The sequence below is a fragment of the Denticeps clupeoides genome, chromosome 8 (genome assembly GCF_900700375.1).
Source record: "Denticeps clupeoides chromosome 8, fDenClu1.1, whole genome shotgun sequence".
In the NCBI taxonomy this organism is placed as follows: domain Eukaryota; kingdom Metazoa; phylum Chordata; class Actinopteri; order Clupeiformes; family Denticipitidae; genus Denticeps; species Denticeps clupeoides.
In genome coordinates, this window is record NC_041714.1 from 18,099,713 (window position 1) to 18,109,730 (window position 10,018).

Consider the following 10,018-nt stretch of genomic DNA (forward strand, 5'->3'; position numbering starts at 1 on the left):
TGGCGTAAATATTTTTACACTTAAAAATGAATTGTAGGCTAACGTGCCGCAAAATATGCCTATGGAATAAAACAATGCCGCTAATATGCCTACGGAACAAGCACGTCTTGAATATTTCTACTGCCATGGTGAGAGCTGTGTAACGATATTAGGGCTACGGTCTTTTCCCTGGTACTAAACACGCCACGCAGCCGGATGTTGTTAATCATTTTATTGATTGCCAGAAGTGGGACAAAGTCATTGCTTTTCAAGTCACAAGTAAGTCTCAAGTCTTTGCCCTCAAGTCCCAAGTCAAGTGCCAAGTCAAGACAGGCAAGTGTCGAGTCAAGTCCAAAGTCAAGACTGATAAGTCTCAAGTCAAGTCCTAAGTCCTGCAGTTTGAGTTTCGAGTCCTTTCAAGTCTTTTCAACCGCAGAATAATAATCTATTTTCACCGATCGTGTATGCTTTTAAAATCTATTGTTTTATTAAAACAAGTGCAATTGAAACTGCAGAAATAAATAGTGCTGACATTGCACTATTAACTTCATTTTTAACATTTAACTCATATTTTTTAAGAATATTCTTCATTTTAAACCACTGCTTTACAGAATAAACGCATCTGAAAAAACAAGAGCAACTGTAATTATTTGAACAAAAAGTGCTAACGTTGTATTTCCATGACATATTGCATTTCAATTAGTTCCACAGCAGTTTGTCCTGTCCTGTAACAAATACATGAACATAACAGACTTAACCGCGGGAAGTGGAAAATAAGATGTACTTGTGTTTACCAACTGTTTATTCAGTTAAATAGCTGCATCCATGTTACCACGTCACGTTTGATGTGGTAATTTCACAGTTCGAAGACTCGTTCTCGCCCCCTACAGTGCAATTCGGCTAGGTATACATCTGCGCTAAAATATCAAGGTGAAAGTCATCATAGTGTAGCGGTTCTTCTTCTGCGTTGTGAAACTTTTTGATTTTGTTTCTTGAAACACAAATGATGAGCTGACACCCAAGAGATTTTCTGTGCAAAGTATGATGAAAGTATTATGTGGATGTTAAGAACCGTTTCAATGGCTGTCTAAAGATTTATGATTTATAGTTCGTTACTAATTTGGTTTGGTCCAGGACCGTAAAGGCTAGGTGTGATTTGTCTGGTTGAAAACTAGTGCCAGTAGTGACTGTGGCGGCCTGATCTGGGCAGAGGAGTTACGCGGCAATCGCCGGCCTTGTTCTCTGACCGCGGTAAAAGGTGAAATTTGTTGAACGTTGACCGCTGCACCACGTGACGTATTTTCGCACGACCAATAGAATCCACGTGGGCGAGGGTTCGAAACACACACACAAAGCTGGAATGCAGATTTTCCAGTGATCTACAGAGATCCAGAGACGTGCAACATGACATTATCGGCTTTAGTTTAGTTTAGAAAAACACGCATACTTTTTTTGCGCTGTCGCGTTCAGTCTGAAATTTTAGATTCTTGATAATTGCAATCGTAATCGTAATTGTAATCGAATCGTGAGACCAGTGAAGGGTCACACTTCTAATAAAGGCTGGTCCAAGTAAACAGAGAGGAGATGGAGAGTTGAGAAGAGAGGAGTTTTATTTTTTAGATGTTGACTCACGTATTATTTATTATTTAAAAAAAAACTGTATTTATTGAAGTATTTTATATATATAATATTTTATGAAGTAAAATACTTCAGTATATATATATATATATATATAGTTTTAAAAAAATAATAATAAATAATAAAACGTGAGTCAACCAAAAATAAAACTACTCTCTTCTCACACACACACACACATATATATATATATATATGTGTGTGTGTGTGTGTGTGTGTGTGTGTGTATATATATATATATATATATATATATATATATAATTGAATAAATGGAGTCTGCCTCCAATGACCGTCCACTTCGTGCCACCCTCACCGCTCAGTTATTCTGCACAGGGGGGGTCTTCAGGTCCTCCCTTACACACAGAGAAATGGAAGCGCCACTGTGTACCTACACGGGTACAGATGCTTGTTGCTGGGGCAGCACCCTTCTGAAGAACAAAAATGGACCCGTCCTCGCAAGTACTTTTTTGTGCCTTAGACATCTGCACCGTTTAAGGCACAACTGGAATTTAAAATGATATTTACATATAAGTATTAGGTAGTGGTCTGCAAAGACCCCAGGGAGCTGGGGGTTAGAGACCTTGCGTAAGGAGACACAGGCGCGGGGAGGCTGGGCTCGAACCGGCAACCTTCAACTCACAGGCACAGAGTCTTAGTCCGCTGAGCTATACGCTGCTGTGTCTGTCTGTCTGTGAGTTTTTTTTTCTGTCATTGATGTATTTTCACGTACATTCCTTTTGTCCTTTGTTGTGTTTTGCTGCTGGGAAAAATTTACTGGGAAAAATCAGCCTCTTTTGGGAAAATTGGTCAGATCCACCATCCATTCTATCACTATTGTGGAGCTGAAATCTAGCAATTTACAAGCATTTTTGTTGGCACATTGGGGTTAATTGAGATAATTTATATGTGGTGCAGGTTCGTGGGTACGAACTATGTACTTTCCCCAAAATCATGTTCTTTAAAGGTACAACATGGTATCACAAAGGAACGGTCCAAAGTACAACCCACTGAAAGGAACAGTTTTGTACCTGGAGGTTTAATATTGTACCCTGTGTGTACCTTTATTGCACTGTGTGTACACTGACATTAACACCGACGCCACACCGATGGGACATCGAGATGTGATTGAAATCTCTCTCCACATCTTTACCAGGAATAACACGCCCTTCCCTGGCGGCGACCGTGACCGAGCTCATATTTCTTTTTCTTTTTTTTTGTCCAGAACTACCTCTTGTTGTTTTTGAAATGTAGGTTTTCAAAATGAAACATCTTATGTACAGTACAGGCCAAAAGTTTGGACAATGTGTTTTCTTTATTTTCATGACCATTTACGTTGGTAGATTCTCACTGAAGGCATCAAAACTATGAATGAACACATGTGGAGTTATGTACTTAACAAAAAAAGGTGAAATAAGTGAAAATGTTTTATATTCTAGTTTCTTTGCTCTGATTACTGCACTCTTGGCATTCTCTCGATGAGCTCCAAGAGGTCGTCACCTGAAATGCTTCTCCAACAGTCTTGAAGGAGTTCCCAGAGGTGTTTAGTACTTGTTGGGGTCCAGCTCACCCCAAACCATCTCGACTGGGTTCAGGTCTGGTGACTGTGGAGGCCAGGTCTCCACTTTTTGTTAAGTACATAACTCCACATGTGTTCGTTCATAGCTTTGATGCCTTCAGTGAGAATCTACCAACATAAATGGTCATGGAAATAAAGAGAACACGTGAGAGTGAGAATGAGAAGGTGTGTCAGAACTTTTTACCTGTACTGTACATCGAACATGCCGCTAAAACAACCAAATAAACGCCCTACACGGCAGAACCGGCGACTCTAGCCGCAGTGCTGAAGCGCCCAGTAAAGCGTGTCGGTTTTCACCCGCATGACAGACGCTGCGTCGGGAACGCGACGCCTGGAGAGGAAGTTGCGTCAGAGGCGAGTCCCGTTCTTCAGGAGCCCCGCAACGCTCCGGACGCCACTCGGACCCGAGACACCGGCAGCAGCATGACCGAGGAGCAGCTGTACTCCGTCCACAAGGGCGTCTACGTCCCCAAATCCCTGCACCCCGCGGAGAGCCTTCAGTACTACGAACAGTTCGCGTTCCGCCACGACGACGTTTTAATCGTCACCTACCCGAAGTCTGGTGAGTTTGAACCTGCAGTTCGGACAACTGTGACCCGGCCGTGACCCCGTCTCGGAGGTTCAGCTGTGGATCTTGAGCGCTCCCTTTTATTTATGTGCACATTAACTTTTTTATAATAATAAAATTATATTAAAATTGTATACATATACACACACACAAACATAGAATATATATAATAATTTTTTTAAGTTGGTATTTAGTGGACCCACGTGGCTAAAGCACCACAGATGCACTTTGTTCCTGGTCAAACAGCGTGAATGGGAAGAGATTTGTACCCTAGATAATTTGCTAGGTGCGGCCATGCAGCGACAGCTTTTAAGACCGCCGGCATCTCTCGTGTCGATAAAACTGATCTGATTCATGCTGGAATCGTTCTGTAAAGGATATTTCCCCCCTGGCTGTCGAATACCCCCAAAAAGAAGGACGTGACCCCCTCCACATCCCCTTAAAACCATCCTTGGCAATTTTCAGCATTAGAGACGGGCCCTGTCTGGAGGCGCATTTTTCTTTACTAAGTAAAGTTAGACAGTTTTCACAATTTATCCGCTGCAACAATTGAAACACCAACGTGTGTGTGTGTGTGTGTGTGTGTGTGAGTTAACAGACATACATGATTTACAGAATATCCAGCGCAGTTCTGTGAATGCCTGTCGAATACAGAACTCTCTGCTGACTTTACTCCAGTTTCTGTGGAGCAGCCGGGCGGTGCTGCGACATTCTTTGTGAACTGACTTCTTTGTGAACCCTTACACCTGTTTTGTAGTGTTGAGTTCTGGCAATGGGCACACGCCTGCGGGCTGGTTTCCGTTCCCCCCTTTTGTTTCCCCTGTTTTCGGCCATTGAGCCTGGTTTCCTTTATTGTTAATAAATCCTTGTTTTCAGTATGTCCTGCCTCTGAAGAAAAGAAAAAGTGAAGTGATTCTCACATGTGATACACAGCAACACAGCACACGGTGCACACAGTAAAATTAGTCCTCTGCATTTAACCCAGTGAGCAGTGGGCAGCCATGACAGGCGCCCAGGGAACAGTGTGAGGGGACGGTGCTTTGCTCAGTGGCACCTTGGCGGATCGGTATTCGAACCGGCAACCTTCTGATTACGGGGCCGCTTCCTTAACCACTAGGCCACCACTGCCCCAAAGATCACAAGAACACGCAACCTTCTGAACTGGAGTCAGATCTGTGCTTCCCAATGTGACAGAATGTCGGAGCCCTTACGTAAAGCGCAGAGGAAGAAGACCACGCAGATGAAATCAGCCAGTCGTGCTGAGTGCGGGTGCCAGCGGGGAGTGCTGGATGGTCACCCATGGGGTCAGGAAGATCTGCGGCAAGATGCGCCGGGACCGGGATACAACCCCCAGGTACTGGTTGAGCCTTTTCTTCAAAGCGATGCGGGGGTTGAGCGAGCGGTGCCGAGGTATGACGTTGACCCTGGAAGGTCCTCAAAACCCGGAAGTGGCAATGTCGGCGGGTGAGTGGGCGGAGTGAGGACGTCAGTGGCAGTGACGAAGTGACGTGGGCAGCGAGCCCCACGATCTTTGCCATGTCAGGCCAGGAACTCTGTGCTCTGCTGGCAAGGCTCCCCATGGACAGGGAAGACATGGACGAAGACGATAGCGATGAAGACGCGAGTTAGGCGGTCGGTGCCGGGATGGCTCCACCCATCGTGCCTGTCCACGATTGTTGTGAGGTCCGGGGGGACCCACGTCACTTCCGGTGTCGGAGGACACGGATGACAACGAGAGCGCCGAAGACGCGAGCCCATGACGACCCATGTCACTTCCGGGGGTGCGATGAGGACCTCAAGGAGGAAGACTGCGATGTGGGGGTAAACTGTTGGAACAGGGCAACGGGAAGCTGCCAGCCAGCCTCACGGGTAATCCACCTCTCCAGCTCCGGTCGCGGACACGCCTTGCCTCTGCCTGGACGTTCCCCAGCTGAATGGCAGCACAGCACCAGCACACCCGCCTGCTGTAGAGGACGTCCACCACCCTCCACGCTACACACCCACCATCATCTCCAGCAACACGCCCAGCCCCGTGTGGGACATACCCATGGTGCCTGGACCCTTCTGCGGAGCAGCAGGTACATGCCAGTCCTTTATAACATCCTGTGACGTGTACTTTGCTGCTCATCCCTCCCTCTCAGACTTGGACAAGATCACCACCATCCTCATGCGTCTGACTGGGTCAGCATGGGGCTGGGGTGCAGCCCTTTGGCAGCAGGGAGAGACAGACAAGATGGGTTATCGGGACTTCCTGGAGAGACTGAGGGCAGAGTTTGATTGGCCAGAGCCCGAGCCAGTGATCGAACCCTGCCCCACCACCACATCTAGCGCCAGTCAGGATCCTGTGCAAGAAGAACCAGCACTGTCAGGCGGCAAGAGGGTTGCGCCTCCCGTGATCCTGGCTGTGCTCCCTGAGAGGGAACCTTCTCTTTTGTCTGTCCCTGTCTGTGTGTGTGTGTGTGTGCGTATGTGTCATGTCCATATGTCACCCCCACTTCCCCTCTTTGAGTCCACCAGCAGCGGAGCTGAACCCCAGGAAGGAAGCTCCTGACCCGACTGCGCCAATCCGGAATGAGGTGGACAAGCCCCAAAGTACCCCTAAGTCCAGCCAGGGGGTGCTCCCCCAAAGTTTTTTTGGGGGGGTGCAGTTCGGGTTAGGGGCTCCTCCTGAGGGGAGGGTGGGTAAGCAATGGAACTGGGTCCTCCGGTAGCCAGTAAGGAGGAAGGAGGGCCAGGCATGTGCCACAGAGGGACACGCAGCGAGAGGGGCTGCATTATCCCAGAATGCACCAACCGGGGGTGCAGTGAACGGTTGCCGGAGGGTCCGGGACCGCCTTTCTGTGAGGTGCAGGGAGAGACGATGGTCTCACTGCCAGCAGGGACATGCAGCGAGAGGGGATGCATTTTCCCAGAATGCACCAACCGAGGGTGCAGTGAACGGTCGCCGGAGGGTCCAGGGCAGGGAACGACGCAAGACACATCAAAGTTGACGAGCGGAGACAGGGCCCGCATGTACCCGGAAAGGTCGGCCCTGTTTTGTATGTGCAGGTTGGGGGACCGAGGCCACCATGCGGGACCACATCTGGGAGCCAGCCAGAGGGTCCGGGTCCGCCAGTGGGAGGAGCCCTGTGGTTGTTGCTGCCCGCCTCCTCCTCTGATGGTACTGCTGGGGCTCCGGGGACGTAGCTCGTGGAGGTGGGGCTCTGTCAGGATTGACAGCACCTGGGGACTCACCTGTGCATGATCAAGACGGCAGTTTAAAAGGCCCAGTGGAGCAGCCGGGCGGTGCTGCGACATTCTTTGTGAACTGACTTCTTTGTGAACCCTTACACCTGTTCTGTAGTGTTGAGTTCTGGCAATCACCACACGCCTGCGGGCTGGTTTCCATTCCCTCCTTTTGTTTCCTCCATTTTCGGCCATCAAGCCTGATTTCCTTTATTTTATAAATCCTTGTTTTCACTATGCCCCGCCTCTGCGCAGAATAATTATTATTTTTTGCTCAGATTAAATTCTCCTTTGCAAGATTATATCTGTTCACATTATAATTGTTGTGCATGCGAAAAGTCATTTTCATCTGTGGCGTATCTGGCTTTCACTACACGCTATGTTGCTTTGACTCAGGCACAACATGGATGCAAGAGATCGTCCCTCTGATCATGAGTGAGGGGGACCTGACCCCAGTCCAAACCATCCCAAACTGGGACAGGGTGCCCTGGCTGGAGGAGCACCGGGCCATAGTGCTGAACCTGGAGGAGAGGCCGTCTCCTCGTGTGTTTGCCACTCACTTTCACTATGGCATGATGCCTCAGTCCTTTTTCACAGCGAAGCCCAAGGTGAAGGTGGCGAACTGTATATTAATAAATATTCATACAGGCATTTGTTGATGAGGATTAATTAAGATCTTAAGATCTGACATTCCGAATTGATCAGTGTTGTTGATTCCAGGTCATCTGTGTCTTGCGGAACCCGAAGGACGTCCTTGCTTCCTCATTCCACTACTATGGAATGGCCTCTTACATGGTGGACCCTGGGACCATGGATGAGTTCATGGAGAAGTTCCTTAGTGGCAAAGGTTAAAATCACTACTCTGGCGCAAATATAAGATGCTTCTTTTTCTCATAACAAAAAGAGAAAAAAATGCTGCCAGATCTTATATGTATTTATGTATGTATGTATGTATGTATGTATGTATTTATTTATTTTCTTGTATTTCAGTACATTAGTACACCATTTTTATACAGTTCCAGTTATTTGTCCAGCGTGTTTCGGTCCTCACGTTCTTGTTTCCATCTCAGTAATGTTTGGTTCCTGGTTTGACCATGTGAAGGGGTGGCTCAGTGCTAAAGACAAAGAGCGCATTATGTTCATCTCATATGAGGAAATGGTTCATGTAAGTCTGTGTCTTTGTGCCGCATTCAGATTCAGTCTAGATTTTCATAAGTGTACGTCTTTACGAAGCAAACTGCTGCTTCAGTTAAGGCAATTCAAGAGAATTACATGTGAAATGTATTGCCTGTAATAAGCAGATTTGGAGAATACTGTTTCTGGTGTTCAACAGGATTTGAAAGAGTCTGTGTCCAAACTCTCCCAGTTTTTGGGGAAATCTCTGAAGCCGGACATGATTGAGAAGATCTCAGACCACTGTCTGTTCAAAAACATGAAACAAAACAAGATGTCCAACTATTCTTTGGTACCAGAGGAGTTTATGGACCTGAAGAAATCTGAATTTCTTAGGAAAGGTTGGTCAGTAGACTGCATCTGGTTGACTTTGCGGTTTCTTATTCATTATGTAATATTTTTTTTCTTTTTGCATTTAGGAATTGCTGGAGACTGGAAAAATAACATGACTGCGGCCCAGTCAGAACGCTTTGATGCCGTGTATAAAGCGAAAATGCAAGATGTCCAGTTTAAATTTGTGTGGGATTGATGTTGTTCTGATGTTGTTAACTTGTAATAAGACGCATGGCAGTAATATTCTCATTTGTCTTAATATTACTAATATATTATTAATATAGAATTGAACACAATTACTACAATTTATCCTTATTTGTTTATGCAGAAGGATACAAAAATAGTACGACAGTAAGAAAATGTGTTAAATCTGGGAATGGGTTAAGTCAGTGTGGCACATAAAGAAATACAAAAAGCACTGAAGCAATTGATTGTGTGTGTGAGAGAATTTCAGAGCCAATATTTGACCATCATGCATAGTCTGTTCTGAATCTTGTCTCATACGGGTTTGAGATATGGAAGTGGCATGGCTGTTGGATGGACTGTATGTGAACACAGTCACGTCTCGCTGTTACATATTTAAACATGTTAAACTTTTCTTGGGCAGATAATACACAAGTGGTTAGAAGTAGAGTTACATAGATGGAAGTATTTCTGAAGAAATTATACATTTTAATCATTGACCTTGAAAATAACTCTTCAAGAGCTTTTACCCGAACCTCTGTTTTCACTTTTTAATAAGCCATTAAGACACAAACATTATTTCTTTTCATATTCTACCTATACAGCAATCAGGCAAAGCGCACAGTCACTCAGACACATTGTACTCACATTTTCTGTGTTACTTACTGCTTTGATGATATTTAAATTGATGTGCAATGTTGTTGAAATTTAAGTGGAACATTTATTAATGTTCTTCGACTTACAGCTGCTCCTGTTTGGGGTCATTTATCCAGGCTTGGGACCGGCACCACATGCCTCCACAGTGGCTGGGTTAACTGGAACATGTAATAGTTTAACCAAATGTAACACAATGTACTCTTTTTCAAAAATGTTAATATTTGTTTTATTTGTCATAATGCTTATTTTGTGCTCTAGTGTCAGTGGGACAGATTACACTGGTAAATTATATACCGAAACAGCTCACGTTTGATCACAGCCTCTTTGCAGGGGGAATTGCTTGTGGGAGGGCTCTGGAATGTTTGCTTCCTGCTTCATAGTCCTGGATATGGAAGTATTACAGCAACAAATTTATTAAAAAATGTGAACGTGAATTGAATGGTTCTATGCTTAAATAGAAATTTAACTACATATTTAACTTACATGCAAGTTTTTTTTTCAGTTGCAGAACTTTGGTACATTCTTTTAAAATGAAAAACATTTGTCGCAAACCGGGCTACATAAAGTTCAGTGCATAGTACATAGAACACCAATACACTCCAGCACTTTCACTCTGGACTCTCTGCACAAATCACTTTGCACAAAAGCTTTGCGCTTTTTTTCTCTTTGCATAATCACTGCTCTTTTTA

General features: G+C 45.3%; 1 protein-coding gene across 1 annotated transcript; it reads left to right on the top strand.

Moving 5' to 3' along the window:
* Positions 1-3,332: 3,332 nt before the first annotated feature.
* Positions 3,333-9,763, top strand: LOC114796009 (bile salt sulfotransferase-like). The gene is made up of 7 exons (XM_028989788.1): positions 3,333-3,355; positions 3,499-3,752; positions 7,380-7,591; positions 7,704-7,830; positions 8,054-8,148; positions 8,317-8,497; positions 8,576-9,763. Exons 1-7 carry the CDS (start codon positions 3,348-3,350, stop codon positions 8,683-8,685), a joined length of 987 nt encoding a protein of 328 aa, XP_028845621.1. The 5' UTR covers positions 3,333-3,347; the 3' UTR covers positions 8,686-9,763.
* Positions 9,764-10,018: the final 255 nt, after the last annotated feature.

Excerpts from the sequence above, each read along its gene's own strand:
- LOC114796009 (XM_028989788.1), top strand. Across the intron at positions 3,753-7,379 it reads CGTCACCTACCCGAAGTCTG|GCACAACATGGATGCAAGAG; the intron begins GTGAGTTTGAAC and ends GCTTTGACTCAG. Across the intron at positions 7,592-7,703 it reads TTTTCACAGCGAAGCCCAAG|GTCATCTGTGTCTTGCGGAA; the intron begins GTGAAGGTGGCG and ends TGTTGATTCCAG.